The sequence below is a fragment of the Pelophylax lessonae genome (genome assembly GCF_965119305.1).
Source record: "Pelophylax lessonae genome assembly, chromosome: 5".
NCBI classification, from domain to species: Eukaryota; Metazoa; Chordata; class Amphibia; order Anura; family Ranidae; genus Pelophylax; species Pelophylax lessonae.
This window is the reverse complement of record NC_138772.1, coordinates 17,365,414-17,392,860: the sequence shown is the minus strand read 5'-3', so window position 1 is coordinate 17,392,860 and position 27,447 is coordinate 17,365,414. Positions and strand designations below refer to the sequence as shown.

Here is a 27,447-nt window from a genome sequence, read left to right as displayed (position 1 = left end):
ATATATATACTGTGTGTGTGTGTGTGTGTGTGTGTGTATGTATGTATATGTGTGTATATATATATATATATATATATATATATATATATATATATATATATATATATATATATATATATATATATATATATATATATATATATATATGTGCAGCTCATAAAATTAAAATATCAAAATGTTAATTTATTTCAGTAATTAAATTCAAAAAGTGAAACTTATATATTTTATATAGATACGTTGCACACAGAGTGATATATTTCAAGCATTTCTTTCTTTTATTTTTGTTGATTATGGCTTACAGCTAGTGACACCCCAAAATTCAGTATCTCAGAAAATTAGAATATTACAAAAGACCAATAAAAAAAAAAAAAATATATATATATATATATATATATATATATATATTTTTTTTTTTTTAATACAGAAATGTTGGCTTAGTGAAAAGTCTGTCCATGTACAGTATAGGATGCACTCAGTACTTGGTCGGGGCTCATTTTGCATGAATTACTGCATCAATGCGGCGTGGCATGGAGGCGATCAGCCTGTGGCACTGCTGAGGCATTAAGGAAGCCCAGGTTGCTTTGATAGTGACCTTCAGCTCATCTGCATTGTTGGGTCTGGTGTCCCTCATCTTCTTTTTGACCATACCCCACAGATTCTCTATGGGATTTAGGTCAGGAGAGTTTGCTGGCCAATCAAGCAGTGTTCCCATGATCATGTGACCAGGTATTGGTAGTTTTGGCAGTGTGGGCGGTGCCAAGTCCTGCTGGAAAATGAAATCAGCATCTCCATAAAGCTGGTCAGCAGAGGGAAGTTCTCTAGAATTTCCCTGTAGAGGGCTGCACTGACTTTGGACTTGATAAAACACAGTGGACCAACACCAGCAGATGACACGGCTCCCCAAATCATCACTGACTGTGGAAAACTTTGCATGTAATTTGGAAATCAAGGTCCCAGAGTCGTGTGACGCACTCCCAGCACAAAGGGAGATACTGAAATATGCGGCCCCACGGAAAATAGCCCAGTGAAGTGGGGCCGCGTATTTGCATACACTCGGCATGAAGGGGTTCATAATAATATTTACTATTAATATCAATTGTATTATTATGATTGTGTATATTATTATTATTTATATTATTATTCATATTAATAATAATATAATAATTCATATAATGGTACAGAACGGGGGATTTCTGTTTTTGTAGCCACTAATTCTCTAAGACTCGGTTCACACTACGGCGATCCGACTTGGGGGGCGACCTGTGGAGTCGCGTGCACCGTGACTTTGGCGCGACTTGCACGGACTTCATAAAATGAATGTCTATGCAAGTCGCCTCCAGGTCGCCCCAAAGTAGTACAGGACCCTTTTTCTAAGTCGGAGCGACTTGTGTCGCTCCTATTAGAACGGGTCCTGTACTACACAATGGGACGCGACGGTGCGGGACTTGTCAGGCTGACCAAGTCGCCTGACAAGTCGTACCAGTGTGAATGGAGACTAAGGCAGCTGGAATCCTAACTGAACAATAACAAAAACACTTTGTTCCATTTTCACAGCTCAGCTGTTCAATTCACAATGAGAGTGAAAGGGCTGAAGTCTACGTCCCGATCGTTGTACATGCAGTCTGTGAGACGCGTGTCTGTGAGTGTGTGTACAGGGCATCTCACCCTCCTGCCTGTGTGATTTACCCCATAAACCAGAACATCTCACCCTCTTAACTTCCTGAATTGTAGACATTTGTCCTCCTAAATCTGTTCAGGTGGTGGAAGATGTTCATGGTACATCATGGCTCCATAATGGGTCAGCTTGCTAAAAAAAACCGATATACTGGTAAATGTCTGGGTGAATGTGGGAAGGTTTCAGATGTCCATCAGAGAAGAAGACCTATCTAAACCCAAGAAGATTGTAATATATCTAGTATTTATGGAGGAGCAGCATTGTCACCCTAAGTTGCTTTTACTGGACTTTAAACACCTCCCTGTCACATGTAGAGGAGTTTATTTATTTCAGTGGGCTTTCCTACGCACAGAGACTCCCAGACCCTTTTGCAAAATTTGTGCCACGCTGAACCACATAATGCTACAGCACCATGCGTATTGGCACCTATGAAAACATGTTCATTAGCAGCCTTGGGGTGGCAATAAGGATTAATGTAACTGCTGGGCAACGCGTTTCTGTGCGTGTCTAAAACGAATGCATGTTCCTGACACACACAGAGTATAAATGTAGCTTTAAAATGCAGAACTGCCAGGGATAAGATAATGGTACCCTAGAAAGGAATGACCATTAAACCCTTGCTGCTCAGGAGGAGCCCCAGTGCAAGAGTCGTTTTGAGTTTTTCCTGTGAGCTTTAATGTTATTAAATAAAATGTACTAACTGATAAGAAGCTGAATACTGACCTGTCTTGGGGGAACACGTCCATATTTTCCTCCCTTGCTGAGCAATAAGCACCACTGCTCTAGGATGTGTCGGTGTCACTAGGGATAGGGTAGAGTAGGGTCAGAGCCTCCTCCGTTGGGGAGGATTCCCATCACTTTTTGTTATATCATCTGGACAGGAAGTGAAAGGAAAGCTACCCAATGGGAGATTGAACACCTTTGGGATAGATTGGGGAGCCAATTATGAGCCAGGCTCATCCATAATCCGTGCCTGACCTCAACCCTACTGAACACCTTAGGGATGGGTTGGGGCACCAATTATGAGCCAGGTCTTCTCATTCAACATCAGTACCTGACCTCAACCCTACTGAACACTTTAGTAATGGATTGGGGCACCAGTTGTGAGCTAGGTCTTCTCATTCAACATTGGTATCTGATCTCAACCCTACTGAACACTTTGGGGATGGATTGGGGCACCAATTATGAGCCAGGTCTTCTCATTCAACATCGGTACCTGACCTCAACCCTACTGAACACCTTAGGGATGGGTTGCAGCACCAGTTGTGAGCTAGGTCTTCTCATTCAACATTGATATCTGATCTCAACCCTACTGAACACCTTGGGGATGGATGGGGCAACATTTGTGAGCCAGGTCTTCTCCTCTAACATCAATACCGGACCTCAACCCCTCTAAACACTTTGGGGGTGGATTGAGGCACCAATGAGCCAGGTCTTCTCATTCAACATCGGTACCTGACCTCAAAAATGGGCCAAAATTCCAATAGAAACCCTCCAAAACCTTGGAGAAAGCCTTCCCATAAGGGTGGAGCCCATTACAGCCATAAATGAGGACCAACTCCATAGTAATGGCCATGGTCTTGGAATAGGATGTCCATGGCGTTCATAGAGGTGTGGTGGTCAGGTGTCTCCAAACTCTTGGTCTTCTATTTTGATTGGGCTCTTGTCTATTAAAAACATTAGATTGTGGTGTTCACCTTTTGAGCTTCGATCGATCTTATGACCATCTTGTGTCTGGTGCATTCAGAGCAGGGTACTCCTTGGTGATTGTTTCATAAAACAAATTCCTTGGCGCCGTCTGTCTCCACCCTGTGCAGATCGTCACTCAGTACTCCACCCCAGGGGCGATGTGACACGTACAACAATAGTCTGTAGTTGTTATTTTGAACAATGCTTCACCCAGCCTCAGACATAATGGAGTGCACATCAGACTTCCCAGTGAGCGTCACACCAAAGAACATTCTCTGGCAGAAATTTTCTCCATCAAACATATTGTCCGATCAAAAGCTTCAAATGTTAGGGAGTTAGCTGCAACCAAGCCGGTGCATTCAGACGCAGGAGACAAGTCTGTGTATTGTATATAACTGATGCGTTATCTTACGATGGATAAATAGACTTCCAAAAAGATCATCTTACTTATGGCCAAACTTAATTCTTACCCTATAGATTGATGTTTTTGGAGATGCTCATCTCTGAAAGACCATTTAGTGTGATCAGACCTTCTTTGATGAGTATTCAAGCATCTCAGACCACTGATATTTCTATGCAGTCTCTGACCATCTCCTGTATCATGTCTGCAGTCTCTGACCATCTCTTGTATCATGTCTGCAGTCTCTGACCATCTCCTGTATCAGGTCTGCAGTCTCTGACCATCTCTTGTATTATGTCTGAAGTCTCTGACCATCTCTTGTATCAGGTCTGCAGTCTCTGACCATCTCTTTTATCATGTCTGCAGTCTCTGACCATCTCTTGTATCATGTCTGCAGTCTCTGACCATCTCTTGTATCATGTCTGCAGTCTCTGACCATCTCTTGCATCATGTCTGCAGTCTCTGACCATCTCTTGTATCATGTCTGCAGTCTCTGACCATCTCTTGTATTATGTCTGAAGTCTCTGACCATCTCTTGTATCATGTCTGCAGTCTCTGACCATCTCTTGTATCATGTCTGCAGTCTCTGACCATCTCTTGTATCATGTCTGCAGTCTCTGACCATCTCTTGCATCATGTCTGCAGTCTCTGACCATCTCTTGCATCATGTCTGCAGTCTCTGACCATCTCTTGTATCATGTCTGCAGTCTCTGACCATCTCTTGTATCATGTCTGCAGTCTCTGACCATCTCTTGTATCATGTCTGCAGTCTCTGACCATCTCTTGTATCATGTCTGCAGTCTCTGACCATCTCTTGTATCATGTCTACAGTCTCTGACCATCTCTTGTATCATGTCTGCAGTTTCTGACCATCTCCTGTGTCATGTCTGTAGTCTCTGACCATCTCCTGTATCATGTGTGCAGTCTCTGGCCATCTCCTGTATCATGTCTGTAGTCTCTGGCCATCTCCTGTATCATGTCTGTAGTCTCTGGCCATCTCCTGTATCATGTCTGCAGTCTCTGACCATCTCCTCTATCATGTCTGCAGTCTCTGACCATCTCCTCTATCATGTCTGCAGTCTCTGACCATCTCCTCTATCATGTCTGCAGTCTCTGACCATCTCCTCTATCATGTCTGCAGTCTCTGACCATCTCCTCTATCATGTCTGCAGTCTCTGACCATCTCCTCTATCATATCTGCAGTCTCTGACCATCTCCTCTATCATGTCTGCAGTCTCTGACCATCTCCTCTATCATGTCTGCAGTCTCTGACCATCTCCTCTATCATGTCTGCAGTCTCTGACCATCTCCTCTATCATGTCTGCAGTCTCTGACCATCTCCTCTTTCATGTCTGCAGTCTCTGACCATCTCTTTTGTAATGTCCATAGGCTATACCTAACTATATCCTGTTGTATGTTTGCTGTCTCTGACACCAAATTTTCCCCTAAATTTTATGTGCGGTCATTTGGCGATGTTAAGGGCTGCATTTGAGGCTCCTCATATCAAGAGAGTTGACCAGCACTTTTTCAGAGGGATCCCACAGATATGGCATATACATGGTTACAATGACTCAAGCTGGATCAATGTAGCAATGTAAAAATATCCATACCTGGAATTCTTCTTCAATTTTATGAATTAAAAAAAATTAACTTTTCTTTTCCGCCCCCCCCCCCCCCCCTTCAGTCTTGGCCCAGATGGGGGAATAGCTGTTATTGTGGGTTAGTGGTGTGTAGATTGGATGTTCTGGGAATATTGTGTCAATGATGGTGTTTTGTCTCCATAGTCATGGCTGGACCCAGACCAGTAGTGCTGAGCGGACCCTCCGGGGCAGGGAAGAGCACATTGCTGAAGAGGCTGCTGAAGGATTATGAAGGAGTATTCGGCTTCTCCGTCTCCCGTAAGTACTAAACCTTCATTATCGCTCTTCTGATTTATTATCAGTACTATTGTGATCATCAGGAACGTGGAATTAATGTATATATCCAATATTTTCATGGTCTTTTTTTTTATGGCAGCTCTTAGAGCAGACAGTCCTTAGAAAAACAAGTAGATGAAGTGCGTAAAAGAAGCTCCACCCCACTTATGGAGCCCAAAAAAAAGAGAATTTAAAGCGTAACTCCACTTTTGTTGAGAAAAAAAACATTCCCCCCCCCCCCCCTCCCGGGTGATCTCTGTACATTGCAGGGATTTTAAAAAGTAACTCCACTTTCCTAGGGAAACAAATTATAAATAAAGAAAAAGAATATAGCGTATACAATTGCGACACAAATCATATTGTAATTGAATGTTATTAAAAATGACCTTTCCTTTTCAATCTGCAGCTGTTGTAATTTTCTGAAAAAGCAATTCAATATGGCCGCCTGGAGCTGTTCTGTACACAGAATGTATAATGACCACACCCCCAGAAACATCATTTCCTGCTTGTGTGATTGGCTCACCAATTTTTCCAGAAGTCTGCACTAAGATACAAGTCAGATTTCTGGCATCACCTGCAACATAAATGTCATTTTTGGTGAGATCCTCCCAATAGGAACACGTCTAAAAGGATGCAGGCCCAGCAGATTTCCTTATTAGTGCTCTGCAGCTGCCACAGCTGATAGATGATTATGAAATCACTCCCATTAGATCCACTCAGCACAGATGAAAAAATAATGATTTCTTCAGAATAACAAAAGATATACAGATAGGACTATCGGAAGCAGCATTATAGATGTTCGATCGCTGAGCAGACCCTTCAGATCGTCCTTTTCATGTCTCTTTTACTTTTAGGCCCCTTTCACACTTGTGCGACTTCAAAGTCGCGCGACTTTTTACCGCGACTTTTGCTGCGATTTTGACTGGGCTTGAATGTCTTTGGCCTCAAAATCGTGCCAAAGTAGTGCAGGGACTACTTTGAAGTCGGTGCGACTTCAAGTCACACTGATATGAATGGTACTCATTGGAAATAATGGAGAACGACTTGTCATGCGATTTTGCAGTCCCAAATCGCATGACAAGTCCCACAAGTGTGAAAGGGGCCTTATGTCCGTCAACTTTCAGGTTTCCTTATTTGTTAATATATAATTTTTTTTTTTCTCTATTTCAGACACAACAAGAAATCCGAGACCTGGGGAGTGTAATGGGAAAGGTAATGGCACTTATATCTTAGTGTGTATATATGTGAGTGTGTGTGTGTGTGTATATATATATATATATATATATACAAAATGTGTGTATATGTATGTATGTGTATAATATATAAATATATATATTTTTTATATATATATATTTTTTATATATATATATTTTTTATATATATATATATATATATATATATATATATATATATATATACTGCCAGTATGACCATTGACAGAATAAGTGATTAACATTGATTATTTAATATGTGTAAATCTTGGGGCTGAATGTCACCAAATGTAATTATTTTATTAGAGAAGGAAATGGGAGGGTAAAAATCCAGATAGGATCACCATTTTTTTTTTTTTGCTGGGTTTTATTTTTTTTTTTTTTTTATCTCTGTCAATATTCACCAATTTTAGTTGTCAGCATCACAAGTCTTAACCTGTTTGAAGTTGTAGAAAATTGTAACTGAGAATGTATAGATGATGTAAGAGGCTCCTTGATGTTTATGAGGGTTGCACCGATACCGAGAATTTGCACGAGTACTTGTACTCCGATGCTTAATCCGATACCTCCCAGGCTGGGTGTAACAAGATGTCCGCTGCCGTCTTCTGACTGCGGGCTTACTGTGGCCAAGTGCAGGGTGTACCAAGATGGGCATCTCGGTGTTCTGACGGAACTTCTGTTGCGGAATCTGACGGGTCGCCGATTTTTGACAGAACTTTTTTGTCTTGGGAAAACAAGATTAAATAAATATAATATTTATTGTTGTTTGGCCTCACTGCAACTTATAAAAAACAATCTGTGCCCATCAGTTATGCCAGTCAGTGCCGCCCATCTGTGCTGCATATTAGAGCCGCCTCATCAGTGCCCATCAGTGCCGCCTCGTGAGTGCCCATCAGTGCCACCTCATCAGTGCCTATTAGTCCTGCATAAGAAGATATCATTAGTCTGTATTGTGGTTTGAAAACTGTCACATGGCATAAAAAAAAAAAAAGTATTGGTATCGGCGTGTACTTGTACCAAGTTGCAGTGAGGCCAATCTGTGCCCATCAGTTATGCCAATCAGTGCCCGTCAGTCAGTGCCTCCCATCAGTGCTGCATATTAGGTCCTCCTCATGAGTGCCCATCAGTGCCGCCTCATGAGTGCCCATCAGTGCCACCTCATGAGTGCGTATCAGTGCCACCTCATGAGTGCGTATCAGTGCCCATCAGTCCTGCATAAGAAGATATCATTAGTCTGTATTGTGCTTTGAAAATGGTCACATGACATTAAAAAAAAAAAGTATCGGCGTGTACTTTTATACTAAGTTGCAGTGAGGCCAATCTGTGCCCATCAGTTATGCCAATCAGTGCCTATGAGTGCCCGTCAGTCAGTGCCTCCCCATCAGTGCTGCCTCGTGAGTGCCCATCAGTGCTGCCTCGTGATTGCCCATCAGTGCTGCCTCGTGAGTGCCCGTCATTAAAAAAAAAAAAAAAAATATCCGTAACGGCGGGCACTTGGAAAAAAATTATCGGTACTTGTACTCGGTCTTAAAAAAGTGGTATCGGTGCAACCCTAATGTCTATTATTATACAGGATTTATATAGTGCCGACAGTTTGCGCAGCACTTTACAATCTTAAGGCAGACATTACAGTTACGATACAAAAAAATACAAGAGGGTGAAGAGGGCCTTGCTCATAAGAGCTTACAATCCAACAGTCGTGTGCAATAAATTAAAGGAAATGATTGAATGTTTTTGTCCTGTGCGGCCCTGCAACCAAATCACCCCCCCCCCCCTTCCCTTCTCCTTCTACAGATTACCACTTTGTCTCCCGGGAGGAGATGCAGCGGGGAATCGACAACAGGGAGTTCATAGAGAGCGCCGTCTTCTCCGGGAACATGTACGGGACCAGGTATGTGAATCCAGAATAAGCTGCATCTGTCCGACCCGCCTGTGCTGTTTGTTCTCTGGGGTTCTGCGCTCTCCGTCTCTGCGTGTTCAATGCACAGCGGGGCTCGTTATATGGTAGACATGTATGGACAGGTCTGTATGTGAGGGATCCTATAGTTACCGGTCTCCGGGGCTCTGAGCCATCGGATTGATGTATTTAGGCCATTAATTCTCAGCTTCTAAATGGTTCATTACCCAGAATCCTCCTCTGCAGCAGATTGACATGCCTGGTCATGTGTAACCCTCCAGACACCCGTGACCACCGTAAGTAATCCTCTGTGTGTGGATCTGACATAACAGAGAATCCCAGGGAGGATAAAGATGGCCGGTAAACCCGCATAATCTCACAGCAACTGTCATTTCTTTAATACGGACCTCCAGCCTTCCCTTCAGACTTGTAGCGACTCCTCTCCGGGGCTGAAATGGCTTCCTCTGATTTCACTCCTAAACCTTGTGGACGGCCTTCCCAGAAGAGTTGAAGCTGTTATAGCTGCAAAGGGTGGGCCAACTCAATATTGAACCCTACGGACTAAGACTGGGATGACATTTAAGTTCATGTGCGTGTAAAGGCAGGCGTCCCAATACTTTTGACAATATAGTGTATAAAAGAAATCCTATTTCCAAACCATTTTAAATTATTTTTAAGGCAGGTGTCCCAATACTTTTGACAATAGTGTGTGTGTATGTATGTATGTATGTATATGTGTGTGTGTGTGTGTGTGTGTGTATATATATATATATATATATATATATATATATATATATATATATATATATATATATCCATTATAAATAGGTCTCTAAGCTGCAACTGTAACTCTTCCATCCATCCCAGACCTCCGCTCTTATATCTGACCATATGTGCCATATGCTTGCCCTCATAATCTGATCAGAAGCACGGAAGTTGCCTAATTAGAGGCTTGTTGAGACCTTCCTCTACTGAAACTACATTGCATGCAGTAGATAATTGTATTAGTTTGAGAAAAAAAAGTATGTATGTATGTGTGTGTGTGTGTAATATATATATATATACAGTGTCTTGCGAAAGTATTCGGCCCCCTTGAACTTTTCGACCTTTTGCCACATTTCAGGCTTCAAACGTAAAGATATAAAACTGTAATTTTTTGTGAAGAATCAACAACAAGTGGGACACAATCATGAAGTGGAATGAAATTTATTGGATATCTCAAACTTTTTTAACAAATAAAAAACTGAAAAATTGGGCGTGCAAAATTATTCAGCCCCCTTAAGTTAATACTTTGTAGCGCCACCTTTTGCTGCGATTACAGCTGTAAGTCGCTTGGGGTATGTCTCTATCAGTTTTGCACATCGAGAGACTGAAATTTTTGCCCATTGTTCCTTGCAAAACAGCTCGAGCTCAGTGAGGTTGGATGGAGAGCGTTTGTGAACAGCAGTTTTCAGTTCTTTCCACAGATTCTCGATTGGATTCAGGTCTGGACTTTGACTTGGCCATTCTAACACCTGGATATGTTTATTTGTGAACCATTCCATTGTAGATTTTGCTTTATGTTTTGGATCATTGTCTTGTTGGAAGACAAATCTCCGTCCCAGTCTCAGGTCTTTTGCAGACTCCATCAGGTTTTCTTCCAGAATGGTCCTGTATTTGGCTCCATCCATCTTCCCATCAATTTTAACCATCTTCCCTGTCCCTGCTGAAGAAAAGCAGGCCCAAACCATGATGCTGCCACCACCATGTGTGACAGTGGGGATGGTGTGTTCAGGGTGATGAGCTGTGTTGCTTTTATGCCAAACATAAAGTTTTCCATTGTTGCCAAAAAGTTTGATTTTGGTTTCATCTGACCAGAGCCCCTTCTTCCACATGTTTGGTGTCTCCCAGGTGGCTTGTGGCAAACTTTAAACGACACTTTTTATGGATATCTGTAAGAAATGGCTTTCTTCTTGCCACTCTTCCATAAAGGCCAGATTTGTGCAGTATACGACTGATTGTTGTCCTATGGACAGAGTCTCCCACCTCAGCTGTAGATCTCTGCAGTTCATCCAGAGTGATCATGGGCCTCTTGGCTGCATCTCTGATCAGTCTTCTCCTTGTATGAGCTGAAAGCTTAGAGGGACGGCCAGGTCTTCGTAGATTTGCAGTGGTCTGATACTCCTTCCATTTCAATATTATCGCTTGCACAGTGCTCCTTGGGATGTTTAAAGCTTGGGAAATCTTTTTGTATCCAAATCCAGCTTTAAACTTCTCCACAACAGTATCTCGGACCTGCCTGGTGTGTTCCTTGTTCTTCATGATGCTCTCTGCGCTTTAAACGGACCTCTGAGACTATCACAGTGCAGGTGCATTTATACGAAGACTTGATTACACACAGGTGGATTCTATTTATCATCATTAGTCATTTGGGTCAACATTGGATCATTCAGAGATCCTCACTGAACTTCTGGAGAGAGTTTGCTGCACTGAAAGTAAAGGGGCTGAATAATTTTGCACGCCCAATTTTTCAGTTTTTTATTTGTTAACAAAGTTTGAAATATCCAATAAATTTCATTCCACTTCATGATTGTGTCCCACTTGTTAATTCTTCACAAAAAATTACAGTTTTATATCTTTATGTTTGAAGCCTGAAATGTGGCAAAAGGTCGCAAAGTTCAAGGGGGTCGGATACTTTCGCAAGGCACTGTATATGCACACACACACTGCTCAAAAAAATTGAACACTTTTTAACCAGAGTATAGCATCCAGTCAAGTAACCTCCTGGGATATTGATCTGGTCAGTTAAGTAGCAGAGGGGGTTGTTAATCCGTTTTAGCTGCTTTGGTGTTGATTAAATTAAAAACAGGGGCACTAGATTTACTACAATGAGTCAACCTCCAAAACAGGAATGGTTTTACAGGTGGAGGTCACTGACTTTTTCCCCTACTCATCTTTTCTGACTGTTTTTCACTAGTTTTGCATTTGGCTGGGGTCAGTGTCACTACTGGTAGCATGAGGCCATACCTGGACCCTATAGAGGTTGCACAGGCATTCCAACTCCTCCAGGATGGCACATCAATACGTGCCATTGCCAGAAGGTTTGCTGTGTCTCCCAGCACCGTCATATATATATATATATATATATATATATATATATATATATATATATATATATATATATATATATATATATATATATATATATATATATATATATATATATATATATATATATATATATATATACTTGATTTTACTCAAAGTAATAAATTATCTATTGCATGAATTGTAGTTTCGGTAGTGGAAAGTCTCAGCAAGCCTCTAATTAATTAGGGAACTTTCGTGCTCCTGATCGGATTATGGCGGCGAGCATATGGCACGGGTTCAGATGTAAGAGCGGATGTCTGTGATGGATGGAAGAGTTACAGTTGCAGCTTAGAGACCTATTTATAACGGTTCAGATTAAAGTCTCTGAGCTTTTTATTGTAACTATCGGAGTCCACCGTTTTTCCTTATTACCTGCACTTAGACGTTTCTCTCTAATTGACATCTATGTCCAAAAGTTCTCCTACACCTCTAATGTATGTTCTAAACCTAAAATGAGCATTTTTCTATACCTGAGATGCCCTAGAGGTGACCAGAGCTTCTCATGCCATCCTTTTCTCTCCCTTAGTAAAGCGGAAGTCCGGGCTGTGCAGGCCAAGAACCAGATCTGTATACTGGACATCGACATGCAGGGCGTGAAGAGCATTAAGAAGACCGACCTGAACCCTATCTACATCTCCATTCAGCCGCCTTCTGTCGAGATCTTGGTAAGTAACATTCAAGCCTTCTCTTCAGTCTTGCACAATTGTAGCGGCTTCTCTCCTGGACTGAAACGGCGTCCTCTGATTTCACTGCACACTGTGAGCTTCTCACCATGTGCATTAGAAGCTGCAACAAATCAGATGGATACTGCCTCATTTCCTGGCTGGGTGGATGTCCGGCATCATCTAGTCCTTTCTTCTCCAAGCTGATTGTCCCTAGCCCACAGTGTTGGACTTTTTATCAGGGTCATAGCTGGTGATTGATGGGTCAATAGCTCCGACCTGTAAGTGGTGCCCTTGTTATCTTCATCTCAGACTTCTCGTTATCTGCATTACAGGAGAAGAGGCTGCGAGACCGCAAGACGGAGTCTGAGGACAGTTTACAGAAGAGGCTGCGGGCAGCCAGAGAAGACATAGAGATCAGTGAGTTCTCTCCCTTGCTGTATATGCAGATCGGTTATCTCTTCCTTGTGGTCCTCGGCTTACATATCCTTTTTTTTTTTTCAGGAAGATGGATGTGTGTGTATAAATATAAATATATATATATATACACACACACAGATATAGATATATATATATATATATATATATACAGTATCTCACAAAAGTAAGTGCACCCCTCACATTTGTGTAAATATTTTATTTTATCTTTTCATGTGACACCACTGAAGAAATGACACTTTGCTACAATGTAAAGTAGTGAGTGTACAGCTTGTATAACAGTGTAAATTTGCTGTCCCCTCAAAATAACTCAACACACAGCCATTAATGTCTAAACCGCTGGCAACAAAAGTGAGTACACCCCTAAGTGACAATGTCCAAATTGGGCTCAAAGTGTCAATATTTTGTGTGGCCACCATTATTTTCCAGCACTGCCTTAACCCTCTTGGGCATGGAGTTCACCAGAGCTTCACAGGTTACCACTGGAGTCCTCTTCCACTCCTCCATGATGACATCACGGAGCTGGTGGATGTAAGAGACCTTGCGCTCCTCCACCTTCTGTTTGAGAATGCCCCACAGATGCTCAATAGGGTTTAGGTCTGGAGACATGCTTGGCCAGTCCATCACCTTTACCCTCAGCTTCTTTAGCAAGGCAGTGGTCGTCTTGGAGGTGTGTTTGGGGTCGTTATGTTGGAATTCTGCCCTGCGGCCCAGTCTCTGAAGGGAGGGGATCATGCTCTGCTTCAGTATGTCACAGTACATGTTGGCATTCATGGTTCCCTCAATGAACTGTAGCTCCCCAGTGCCGGCAGCACTCATGCAGCCCCAGACCATGACACTCCCACCACCATGCTTGACTGTAGGCAAGACACACTTGTCTTTGTACTCCTCACCTGGTTGCCGCCACACACGCTTGACACCATCTGAACCAAATAAGTTTATCTTGGTCTCATCAGACCACAGGAGATGGTTCCAGTAATCCATGTCCTTAGTCTGCTTGTCTTCAGCAAATTGTTTGCGGGCTTTCTTGTGCATCATCTTTAGAAGAGGCTTCCTTCTGGGATGACAGCCATGCAGACCAATTTGATGCAGTGTGCGGCGTATGGTCTGAGCACTGACAGGCTGACCCCCCCCACCCCTTCAACCTCTACAGCAATGCTGGCAGCACTCATACGTCTATTTCCCAAAGACAACCTCTGGATATGACGCTGAGCACGTGCACTCAACTTCTTTGGTCGACCATGGAGAGGCCTGTTCTGAGTGGAACCTGTCCTGTTAAACCGCTGTATGGTCTTGGCCACCGTGCTGCAGCTCAGTTTCAGGGTCTTGGCAATCTTCTTATAGCCTAGGCCATCTTTATGTAGAGCAACAATTCTTTTTTTCAGATCCTCAGAGTTCTTTGTCATGAAGTACCATGTTATAAATCCAGTGACCACTATTAGAGAGTGAGAGCGATAACACCAAATTTAACACACCTGCTCCCCATTCACACCTGAGACCTTGTAACACTAACGAGTCACATGACACCGGGGCGGGAATATGGCTTATTGGGCCCAATTTGGACATTTTCACTTAGGGGTGTACTCACTTTTGTTGCCAGCGGTTTAGACATTATTGGCTGTTTGTTGAGTTATTTTGAGGGGACAGCAAATTTACACTGTTATACAAGCTGTACACTCACTACTTTACATTGTAGCAAAGTGTCATTGCTTCAGTGTTGTCACATGAAAAGATAGAATAAAATATTTACAAAAATGTGAGGGGTGTACTTACTTTTGTGAGATACTGTGTGTGTGTGTTCCACTTTTGGGTGGAACTCTGCTTTTAAGATTTTTTTTTTCCCCTTTTATTTAATTATTTTTCTTCATGGAGGGTCTGAAACAGGTCAGTTGAGATCTTATCCAGTTCCCCCCCCATGTATCTCTGTTGCAACAGACCATTTCTAATAGGGATCCAGCCAGCCAGTCAACCAAAAGTATGAGGACCCCTCTCCTAGTGATGGAGTTCAGATGTTTCCAGTGAAGGGTTTTGTGAATACGTCATCATACAAAGACATTGTAAACAATTGTGCTCTTCCAACATTGTGGTATCTGTTTGGTGAAGACTCTTTTCTGTTCCACCATGACTGTCCCCTTTGTACAAAGCTCCATATAGACATGGTTTTACCAGTTTGGTGTGGAGGAACTCAAGTGTCCTGCACAGAGTCCTGACCTCATTCCTACTGAAAACCTTGGAGGTGATTTGGAATGCCAATTGTGGGCCAGGTCTTCCCATCCAGCCTTAGTACCTGACCTCACAAATGGGCACAAATTCCCACAGACCCCTTTAAATCTTGTGGAAAGCCTTCCCAGAAGGGTGAAGCTGGCTCCATATAGACATAGTTTGATGGATTTGGTGTGGAGGAACTAGAGTCCTGACCTCAACTCTACTGAACACCTTTGGGATGAACTTGAACCCCGATTGTGAGTCAGGTCTTCTCATCCAACACTAGTTCCTGACCTCAAAAATGGGTACTAATTCCCACAGACACTCCAAAATCTTGGGGAAAGCCTTCTCAGAAGAGTGAAGGTTGTCATAGCCACAAAACCGGGTCAATTTCATATTCATATCCATGGTTTTTTAACGGATGTCCAACAAGTTATAGGTTATATCTTGGGGAAGATTCTTTCCTGTTCCAGTATGACTGTGCCCCTGTGTACAAAGCCAGATCCATAAAGACATGGTTTATTGAGTTTGGTGTGGAGGAACTCGAGTGGCCTTCACAGAGCCCTGACCTCAACCCTACTGAACACCTTTGGGATTAATTGAAACACCAATTCCGAGCCAGGTTTTCTCATCCAATATTCGTTCCTGACCTCAAAATGGGTACAAAGTCCCACAGATGCCTTCCAAAACCTTGTGGAAAGCCTTCCAAGAAGAGTGGTGGATGTTATGGCCAACTCTATATTAATGACCATAGCTTTGGAATGGGATGTTCAGCAAGCTTCTATAGGTGTTCACCAACGTTTGGCCATATAGTGTGTCTCACTCTCTAATAATTGCCTCTTCCCATGTGTTTTTATCCAGTGTAATTGGCTTTCTCTTGGTATCCAATCGAAATACAATCAATCTCCACCATTGGTGAAAACTATTGTAGGACACTTCATATAGTTACATAGTAGGTGAGGTTGAATAAAGACAATAGTCCATCCAGTTCAACCTGTGTAGGTGTGTGTGGCTGTAATCATCTCACATAGCCCTGAATGTTCTGATCCTTAAGATTTACGTCTAAGAGTCTTTTGAGAGCCACCATACTTCCCGCAGAAACCACCTCTTGTGGTAGAGAGTTCCACAATCTTGTAGCCCTAACAGTAAAGAACCCCCTGCGTTGCCTGAGGTTAAAACGCTTCTCCTCTAATCGCATTGTATGCCCTTGAGTCCTCATGCAATCCCTTCGACTGAACAGCTTATTTTCTAAGCTGAGATCCCCATTGAGGTATTTATAAATTGCTATCATGTCCCCCCTCAGGTGTCTCTTCTCCAGGGAGAATAATGCCCCATACACACGTGCAGATTATCTGCAGACTTTTGTCTGCAGACTTACCTTTTCTATGTAGTGCAAGGGCCTGCCGGATTGCATACAAATTGAAAGTGTTTAGGTTTGACCTCATATTATATGGTTTTGGTAAGTCTGCAGACAAAAGTCTGCAGATAATCTGCACGTGTGTATGGGGCATTAATCAAGCGATTGCAGACGCTCTTCATAATTAAGGTCCTCCAATCCCCTAATCAGTTTAGTTGCCCTTCTCTGGACTCTCTCCAGCTCCAACACATCCCTCCTGAGGACCGGTGTCCAGAACTGGACAGAATACTCCAGATGCAGTCGGACCAGAGTTTTATAAAGTGGAAGGATTATAGTCTTATCTCTGGAATACATCCCTTTCTTTATGCATGCTAATATTCTGCCGGCTTTGGCAGCTGCCGCTTGACATTGCATGCTATTGCCTAATCTATCATCAACCAAGACTCCCAGATCCTTCTCCATTTTTGATTCCCCCAAGGGTTCCCCTTCTAACGTGTATTGTGCTTTTATGTTTTTAGTCCCCAAGTGCAAAACCTTACACTTCTCCACATTAAACCTCATTTGCCATGTCATTGCCCACTCCGTTATTTTGTCCAGGTCATTCTGTAGGATATCTGCTTCATGCTGTGCAGTTATTGCTCTGCCCAATTTTGTGTCATCTGCAAAAACTGATATAGAACTACTGATCCGTCCTCAATGCTGTTTATGAATAAATTGAACAAGGTTGGTCCCAGGACTGAGCCTTGGGGGACCCCGCTTACCACCTCAGACCAGTCTGAGTATGCGCTGTTTATTACCACCCTTTTAGCCAGTTCCGTATCCAAGAGCAAACCCTGCTGTCGATGCCTGCAGACCTTATTTTATAAATTAAGCGCTTGTGGGGAACTGTATCAAACGCCTTAGCGAAATCCAGGTACACCACATCCACTGGTCTGCCGCTATCTAGCTCACAGCTCACCTCCTCGTAGAATGTTAAGAGATTGGTTTGACAAGAACGCCCATTTGTAAACCCGTGCTGATTACTGCTGATGATGTTACTGCTGATGATACGTTAACAATTGTCTGTCTGCAGGTAAAGAGCCCGGTCTGTTTGATTGCGCCATTATTAATGATGATTTAGAAGAAGCTTATGGACATCTCAAAGGTGCCCTCTCAGAGGTGAGTGTACGGCACGGTGTGGGTAAGAACGAGAGGCTCTTTGCGTCCTGCCCAGAATATTTTGTAATTTCATTCTTCTGCTCTTCCAATCCCATACATGATGGAAACCAATTCTCAATGGGTCATGTGGTAGAGCTTGATGGGCTTACAGATTCCCACCATGTATGGCGTGTCCACTGGTTCACCACTGTGTGGAAAAGACCAAGGTGGATCAAGTTGCAAGCTGCGTACCTATGTACTAGTATCACAGTGTTCTGATGTGGAAGCAGGCTTGGTTTTCTGCTAAGGTTGGCCATAAGCTGTTCAAATCTAGGAATCCTACATCCAAACAAATGGCAAACCCTCCTGCTGACAGGTTTGCCCATTGACTGTCGCAATACCCAGACAGCAGCTCCACTGATTGGCTAGCTACGTTGGTTTTTAAGTTGAAGGATGTCCGGTGAAAGGAGGCTGACAGGCGGCCACCCACTAAGCCAGTTTTGGCTGGTTAATCAGAAACCGGCCAAAATTGTCTTAGTGGGCAATCCCGTCGGCCTCCTTTCACCGGACACCCTTCAACTAAAAGATCAATGGAGCCGGCCCAACAGTGGTTGCATCCAATCAGAGGGTATATTTATTTTATTCCCACACTCAGGTGGGTATATTGATGATTATTTGGACTGCTGCTGCAGTAAATGAACGTATTGTCCTATGTGCAAATTTATGTGTGAAACCACAGCGCTGTCCCAATCTGGTGTTATGAGCTACCAATCCGCGTAAAAATGGCGGCCTTCCTAAACTTCTTAACCACTTACGAAGATCGCCAGCAGTACATATACTGCAGGTCGGCTCTGTCACACGAAACAGCGTAACTGTCTACTTTCCAAAAAGTAAAGTTATAAGTTATAATAATGTGAAAAAAAAAATCCTGTGTACTGTGGTGACACTGAATTACTCCGATGAAAGCATGTTAAAAAAAAAAAAAAAGAAGAATAAAACAATTATTTAATTATTTTTATGATTTTTTTAATATACTGTCACTAGTCCACATCAGTCATATATTGATGCTGTACTGTACCAGGGACAGCATGTAAGAAAAAAAAAAAAAAAAAAAAAAAATATATATATATATATATATATATATATATATATATATGTATGTATGTATGTATGTGACAAACTCACCATGCCTCTTACTAAATAACTCATACTGTCTGCTTTCCAAAAAGTAAAGTTATAAGATCATAGTGTAAAAAAAAAAAAATCCTCATCTTCTCCCCAGAGTAGTACTGTGGTGACACTGAATCACTCTGATGAAAGCATGTTAAAAGAAATAGTTAAAACAAAAAAATAGAATAAAACAATTATTTAATTATTTTTATGTTTTTTTGTTTAATATACTGTCACTAGTCCACATCAGTCATATATTGATGCTGTACTGTACCGGGGACAGCATGTAAGAAGAAAAAAAAAAAAAAAAAATATATATATATATATATATATGTGTGTGTGTGTATGCATGTATACATGTGTATGTGTGTGTATATATATATATATATATATATATATATATATATATATATATATATATATTAAAAAAAAAAAAAAAGTAACAAACTCCCCATGCCTCTTAGTAAATAACTAAAATACTTTCCAAAAAGTAAAGTTATTAGTGATCATAGTGGTAAAAAAAAAAAAAAAAATCCTCATCTCCTCCCCAGAGTAGTTAGTGTCCCTGATCACTGCCACATCAGTACTATATTGATGCTGTACTGTACTGGGGACAGCATGTAAGAAGAAAAAAAAAAACTGATCTCTTCCCCAGAGTAGTACTGTGGTGACACTGAATTACTCTGATGAAAGCGTTTTAAAAGAAATAGTTAAAAAAATAATAAAACAATTTATTTAATTATTTTTATGATTTTTTTAATATACTGTCACTAGTCAGTGTCCCTGATCACTGCCACATCAGTCCTATATTGATGCTGTACTGTACCGGGGACAGCATGTAAGAAGAAGGAAAAAAATAAATATATATATATATATATATATATATATATATATATATATATATATATATATTAAAAAAAAAAAAAAAAGTAACAAACTCCCCATGCCTCTTAGTAACTAACTAAAATACTTTCCAAAAAGTAAAGTTATTAGTGATCATAGTGGTAAAAAAAAAAAAAAAAAATCCTCATCTCCTCCCCAGAGTAGTTAGTGTCCCTGATCACTGCCACATCAGTACTATATTGATGCTGTACTGTACTGGGGACAGCATGTAAGAAGAGAAAAAAAACTGATCTCTTCCCCAGAGTAGTACTGGGGTGACACTGAATTACTCTGATGAAAGCATGTTAAAAAAAAAAAAAAAAAAAAAAAAATTTTAAATGATTTTTATGATTTTTTTTTAATATACTGTCACTAGTCCACATCAGTCATATATTGATCATGTACTGTACCAGGGACAGCTTGTAAGAATAAAAAATAAATATATAATAAAAAGTGACAAACTCACCATGCCTCTTACTAAATAACTCAGACTGTCTACTTTCCAAAAAGTAAAGTTCTAAGCAATCAAAGTGTGGGAAAAGAAATATCCTGATCCCCTCCCCAGAGTAGTGCTGTGTTATTATGGTAACATTATAATTTGTCACTGTATGTAAAAAAAAAAAAAAAAGTTATTTATTTTGCATACTGTTACCAGTCAGTGCCGCTGATCCACACCTCACCGGTTATATGACGACGCTGTACTGCACTGGTGACAGTATGTGAAAAAAACTGCGAACAAAAAATGATATTAATGTGATTTAGGTACAGCGTTGTGCTGAATAGCAAAAATGCTCTGATCATGAAGGGTGTAAAATCTTCCGGAGGTGAAGTGGTTAATACATTGTTGCTTTCTTGCAGGAAATTGAGAGAGCTCAGAGAGCGAAGACCTCCTGACCGGCGCACCTCGCCGACATCCTCCCCTCCCCCCATTCCGCAGCCATTCCTCCCCCCATCCCTGTACCATCATTCCTCCATAGGTGCGATTCCTTTCCCTTCCTCTAGGTGTCATCACCATCCGTACAAAGCTCCGGCGGCTGTCTCCGTTCCGTCTACCTGTGTTTTATGCAGTTATTATCCGTCTTCCGACACTCACTGATTCCGGTGGCAGCTAGAATATTTCCTAAGGAAATGGGAGACAACGAACGTGATTCCGTGGCCGGCTCTCCCATGAAGATCACTTCACACCCGGCTGGAAAATTTATATTTTAACAAAAAAATTTTTTTTTAAGAATTCCTTTTATTTTGTGCTCAGCAGGGTGAAATCTGTCTCTAACAGTGAAACCGCATGTACATTCGTTGTGTGCAAATCGAATGTTACCATTGTATTTTTTTCCTCTTCAGGTCGAATGTGTTTCATTTACAACAGCGTGAATCTGGAAAATACTGCATTATGCCACTAGAGGGAGCTGATGATCATAGGAAAAATGTACTAGGTTTGTGAGCTCCAGCTAGAGACTATAATTTATTGTTTTTCTGATTTAATCTTTGAAGAACATTCAACCTGGTGAAAAAATAGCCTAATATTCTTTTTTTTTTTTTTTTTTTTTTTTTTTAATTTTTTTTTTATTTCCATTTATAAAAATATCATAAGAATGATTTAATCTTTGAAGAATATTCAACCTGGAGAGAAAATCATAAAAAAAAATATTAGGCTATTTTGTCTCCAGGTTGAATATTCTTCAAAGATTAAATCATTTTTATGATATTCTTATAAATGGAAATAGCCTAATATTCTTTTTTTTTTTTTTTTTTTTTTTATTTCCCTTTATAAAAAATATAAAAATAATTTAATATTTTTTATAAATGGAAATAAAAAAAAAAAAAAGAATATTAGGCTATTTCCATTTATAAGAATATCATAAAAATGTTTTAATCTTTGAAGAATATTCAACCTGGAGACAAAATAGCCTAATATTCTTTTTATTTTTTTTTTTTTTTATTTCCATTTATAAGAATATCATAAAAATACCACATTACGACCACTAGATGGAGCCGATGGCCATAGGAAATATTTATTAGGTTTGTCAGCTCCATCTAGTGGCTATAATGTGGTATTTTTCTGGGTCATTCTATGAAGAACACTGGACCTGGAGAGAAAATAGCCTAAAAACATTCATTTTTATTTTCCATTTTTGTTTATCATTTTATAAGAATATCATAAATCAATAAAATGTCACATTATGACCACTAGATGGAGCCTATGATCATAGAAAATATGTACTATGTTTGCGAGTCTATCTAGTGTCTATTATGTAGTATTGTTCTAATTTAATCTATGGAGAACATTCAACCTGGAGAGAAAATTGCGTAATAACATTCATTTTTTTTTTTTTTTCATTTGTAAGAATATCATAAATCAATAAAATGTCACATTATGACCACTAGATGGAGCCGATGACCATAGGAAATAGTTATTATGTTTGTCAGCTCCATCTAGTGGCTAAAATGTGGTATTTTTTTGGGTTAATTTTATGAAGAACATTCGACCTGGAGAGAAAATAGCCTAAAAACATAATTATTTTTTTTTTGTTTAGTTTCCATGGCCTGTTCTCTCTAAAATCATGACAATTACACCCAAACCTGGCAGAACCTTTTTTTTTTTTTAAATAAAGAATATTATAAATTCCTTTATTGTGTGTTCAGCGGGGTGAAATCAACCTCTTACAATGGAGTCGAAACATTAGGTGGGTAAATTTTATAAAATAAATTTGCAGAGCGGTTTGTCCCATGTACATCAGTTCTGTGTGAATCGAATGTTACGGTGCTATTTTCCTCTACAGGTTGAATATTTTTCTTTCATAAGAATAGTGTGAACCTGGAAAATACTGCATTACGGCCACTAGATGGTGCTGATGACCAAAAATATTTATTATATTCCATCTAGCGGCTAAAATGTAATATTTTATTGGTTTCCTGTATGAAGAACATTCAACCTGTATAGGAAATAGCCTAATAATCATTTTTTGTTTCCATGGCCTGTTCTCTCTAATGTCATGAAGAATACACTCAACCCGGCAGAATTGTTTTTTTTTTTTTTTAAATAAAGAATATTATGAATTCCTTTTATTGTGCGCTCAGCAGGGTGAAATGTAATTCTTACACTGGAGTCAACACATTAGGGGTGTATTTATAAAAGATTTGCAGAGCCATTCCCATATCTTACCCTCTCCTCTCCTGGGAGGGACTACTTACCCTCTCCTCTCCTGGGAGGGACTACTTACCCTCTCCCTTGGCTCATTTCCCACTACTGGAATGCAATTTTGCTGCAATTTTCAGTGCGAATTTTAGGGACGCACCAATATATGGGCCGCCAAAAATAGGGTTATTAGCATTTTACTGACAGAAAAAAAGGTGCCAATAATGGCATGTTGCGTTCTATAGACTTAAGTGGAAAATCCCGTCCTATAGACTTCAATGCAAAAACACCCCCTAGTGACTTCAATGCAAAGTTCCGTTCTATAGACTTCAATGCAAAATCGCCCCCTAGTGACTTTGATGCAAAATTGCGTCCTATAGACTTCAATGCAAAATTACCCCCTAGTGACTGATCCAAAGTCCCGTCCTATAGACTTCAATGCAAAAACACCCCCTAGTGACTTCAATGCAAAAACACCCCCTAGTGACTTCAATGCAGTCCCGTCCCGTCCTATAGACTTTGATGCAAAATTGCATCACATAGCCTTCAATGGAAAAACGCCCCTCTTTGACTTCAATGCAAAATCACATCCCAAGTGACTTCAATGCAAGGACGCCCCCTAGTGACTTCAATGCAAAATTGCGTCCCATAGACTTCAATGCAAAATTGCCCCCTAGTGACTTCACTGCAAAATTGCCCCCTAGTGACTTCACTGCAAAATCGTGTCCCTAGTGACTTCAATGCAAAAATTGCGTCCCATAGATTTCAATGCAAAAATTGCATCCCATAGACTTCAATACAAAATCGCCACCCTAGTGACTTCAATGCAAAATTGCGTCCCTAGTGGCTTCAGAGCAAACTTGCATCCCTAGTAACTTTAATGCAAACCCCCCCCCCCCCCCCCTCCTAGTGAATTCAATGCAAAATTGCCCACTAGGTACGTCAACGAACCCCCCCCCCCCCCCCCCCCCTCCCCTGTGAATTCAATGCAAAATTGCGTTCCAAGTGACTTCAATGCAAGGACGCCCCCTAGTGACTTCAATGCAAAATTGCATCCTAAAGACTTCAATGCAAAAATTGCATCCCATAGACTTCAATACAAAATCGCCCCCCTAGTGACTTCAATGCAAAATTGCGTCCCTAGTGGCTTCAGAGCAAACTTGCGTCCCTAGTGACTTTAATGAAACCCCCCCCCCCCCCTCCTAGTGAATTCAATGCAAAATTGCCCCCTAGGGACGTCAACGAACCCCCCCCCCTCCTCTCCCCTGTGAATTCAATGCAAAATTGCGTTCCAAGTGACTTCAATGCAAGGACGCCCCCTAGTGACTTCAATGCAAAATTGCATACTAAAGACTTCAATGCAAAAATTGCATCCCATAGACTTCAATACAAAATCACCCCGCCTAGTGACTTCAATGCAAAATTGCGTCCCTAGTGACTTTAACGCAAGCCCCCCTCCCCTAGTGAACTCAATGCAAAATTGCCCCCTGGGAACTTCATCGCAAGCCCCCCCCCCCCCCGTGAATTCAATGCAAAATCACATCCCAAGTGACTTCAATGAAAGGACGCCCCCTAGTGACTTCAATGCAAAATTGCGTCCCATTGACTTCAATACAAAAACACACCCCAGTGACTTCAATGCAAAATCACTACCCATTGACTTCAATGCAAAAGCGTCCCCTAGTGACTTCAACGCAAAAACACCCATCTAGTGAATTCAATGCAAAATCGCCCTAGTGACTTCAACGCAACCCCCCCAGTGAATTCAGTGCAAAATCGCCCTCTAGTGACTTGAATGCAAAAACGCGTCCCAGTGGCTTCAATACAAAAATGCGTCCATAGTGACTTCAATGCAAAATTGCGTCCCATTGACTTCAATACAAAAGCACACCCCAGTGACTTCAATGCAAAATCGCTACCCTTTGACTTCAATGCAAAAGCGCCCCTGGTGACTTCATTGCAAATGTGCCTCCTAGTGAATTCAATGCAAAATCGCCCCCTAGTGACTTCAATGCAAAATAACTTACCATTGACTTCAATACAAAAATGTGCCCCAGTGACTTCAATGTAAAAACACCCCCTAGTGCCTTCAATTCAAAATTGCATCCTATAGACTTCAATGCAAAATCACCTCCTAGTGACTTCAATGCAAATGTGCCGCCTAGTGACTTGAATGTGAAAAACGCCCCCTAGTGACTTGCAAACACGCCAGCCACAATACATTTTTTTTTTTAACTCTTTCAGTTTTTGGCCAAAAGCATACTGAATTTTCGGTTTTGGCACCGGAATTTTCATTTCAGTGAACCACTAGCGACTTTGATGTGACTTTTCTGTTTTTTGCATATTCTATAGGGCCAAGTCGCACTGTAAATTGCACCAAAGTAGTGCAGGAATCTTTTCCAAAATCGCACAGTGCTAAGTAGCGTTGATGGGAACGGGTTCCATTGAAAACAATGCGATTTGCCTTGTCATTTGATTTTGTGCGACTCAAATCGGTGCGAACAAGCACTTTATCTAGCTGCTGTGGGAGGAGTGTAGGGGAATGATATAGAGTGTCAGCTCTGAGGCTGCTGGAGCTGTTGATTTCACGTCCAAATGGCGGCACCCAGCAGCAGTCTCTGGGGTTTTGGATGTCCACACATGGGAGGAGTTTACAGAATAACATCAAAGCTGATACATTCACATATAGTCTTATGGGAAGAGGTTTATGAAATTAATGGAGTGGCACCAGGGTCTCTTTAAATCAGTGCAGGACAACCAATCAGAACTCTTATTCAAATAAAGTGCAATATTGATAAAGTCCCAAAGAGGGCTGTGACGCCTTTAGTGTCCAAATAATGTCACTATTCACTAACAGATCATTCCATCCTCCATATCAGCACTAAAGCGATTCTATAACACCAAGAATGCTGTGCCTCTCCTCCACCGAGTGAGCTCAAATCATTCCACCACTGACCACCTCTGCCCACACTGACCTCCTCTGCGCACACTGACCACCTCTGCGCACACTGACCACCTCTGCCCACACTGACCTCCTCTGCGCACACTGACCACCTCTGCGCACAATGACCTCCTCTGCGCACACTGACCACCTCTGCGCACACTGACCTCCTCTGCGCACACTGACCTCCTCTGCGCACACTGACCTCCTCTGCGCACACTGACCTCCTCTGCGCACACTGACCACCTCTGCGCACACTGACCTCCTCTACGCACACTGAACTCCTCTGCACACACTGACCTCTTCTGCTCACACGGACCTCTGCTCACACTGACCACCTCTGCGCACACTGACCACCTCTGCGCACACTGACCTCCTCTGCGCACACTGACCTCCTCTGCGCACACTGACCACCTCTGCGCACACTGACCACCTCTGCGCACACTGACCACCTCTGCGCACACTGACCTCCTCTACGCACACTGAACTCCTCTGCACACACTGACCTCTTCTGTTCACACTGACCTCTTCTGTTCACACTGACCACCTCTGCGCACACTGACCTCCTCTGCTCACACTTACCACCTCTGCGCACACTGACCTCCTCTGCTTACACTGACCTCTGCTCACACTGACCACCTCTGCGCACACTAACCTTTACTGCTCACACTGACTTCCTCTGCCAACACTGGCCCCCCTGCGCACACTGACCTCCACTATGCACACAGGTCTCTTCTGCTCACACTGACATCCACTGCCCACACTGACCTCTGCTCTCTCTGACCTCCTCTGCTCAAACCGGCCTCCTCTGCCAACACTGGCCTCTGCGCACACTGACCTCCTCTGCTCACATAGGTCTCTTCTGCTCACACTGACCTCCTCTGAACATACTGACCTCCTCTGCTCACACTGACCTCCACTGCTCACATTGCCCACACTGACCTCCACTGCTCACATTGCCCACACTGACCTCCACTGCTCACACTGACCTCCACTGCCCACACTGGCCTCCTCTGCTCACACAGTTCTCTCTCACACTGACCTCCTCTGCTCACACAGGTCCCTTCTGCTCACACTGACCTCCTCTGCTCATTCTGACCTCCACTGCTCACATTGCTTACACTGACCTCCACTGCCCACACTGGCCTCCTCTGCTCACACTGACCTCATCTCTCAATGACCTCCTCTAAACATACTGACCTCTGCTTACACAGTTCTCTCTCACACTGACCTCCACTGCCCACACTGGCCTCCTCTGCTCACACTGACCTCATCTCTCAATGACCTCCTCTAAACATACTGACCTCTGCTCACACTGGCCTCCTCTGCTAACACTGACCTCTGCTCTCACTGACCTCCTCTAAACCTACTGACCTCCACTGTGCACACAGGTCTCTTCTGCTCACTCTGACCTCCTCTGCTCACACTGCCCACACTGGCCTCCACTGCTCACACTGACCTCTGCTCTCTCTGACCTCCTCTGAACATACTGACCTCCTCTGCTCACACTGACCTCTGCTCTCAATGACCTCCTCTGCCAACACTGGCCTCCACTGTGCACACTGACCTCCACTGCGCACACAGGCCTCTTCTGCTCACACT

General features: G+C 42.0%; 1 protein-coding gene across 1 annotated transcript in view; it reads left to right on the top strand.

The window, feature by feature from the left end:
- The window catches only part of GUK1 (guanylate kinase 1), a 45,700-nt gene extending 24,706 nt beyond the window's left edge, over positions 1 to 20,994 (top strand). Inside the window, exons 2-8 of the mRNA XM_082257720.1 lie at positions 5,549 to 5,662; positions 6,851 to 6,892; positions 8,686 to 8,782; positions 12,444 to 12,582; positions 12,915 to 12,999; positions 17,652 to 17,737; positions 20,627 to 20,994. Of these exons, the coding sequence (XP_082113846.1) occupies positions 5,549 to 5,662; positions 6,851 to 6,892; positions 8,686 to 8,782; positions 12,444 to 12,582; positions 12,915 to 12,999; positions 17,652 to 17,737; positions 20,627 to 20,662 (599 nt within the window). The 3' untranslated portion in view covers positions 20,663 to 20,994. The remainder of the gene's footprint in view (positions 1 to 5,548; positions 5,663 to 6,850; positions 6,893 to 8,685; positions 8,783 to 12,443; positions 12,583 to 12,914; positions 13,000 to 17,651; positions 17,738 to 20,626) is intronic.
- The last annotated feature ends 6,453 nt before the right edge of the window (positions 20,995 to 27,447 follow it).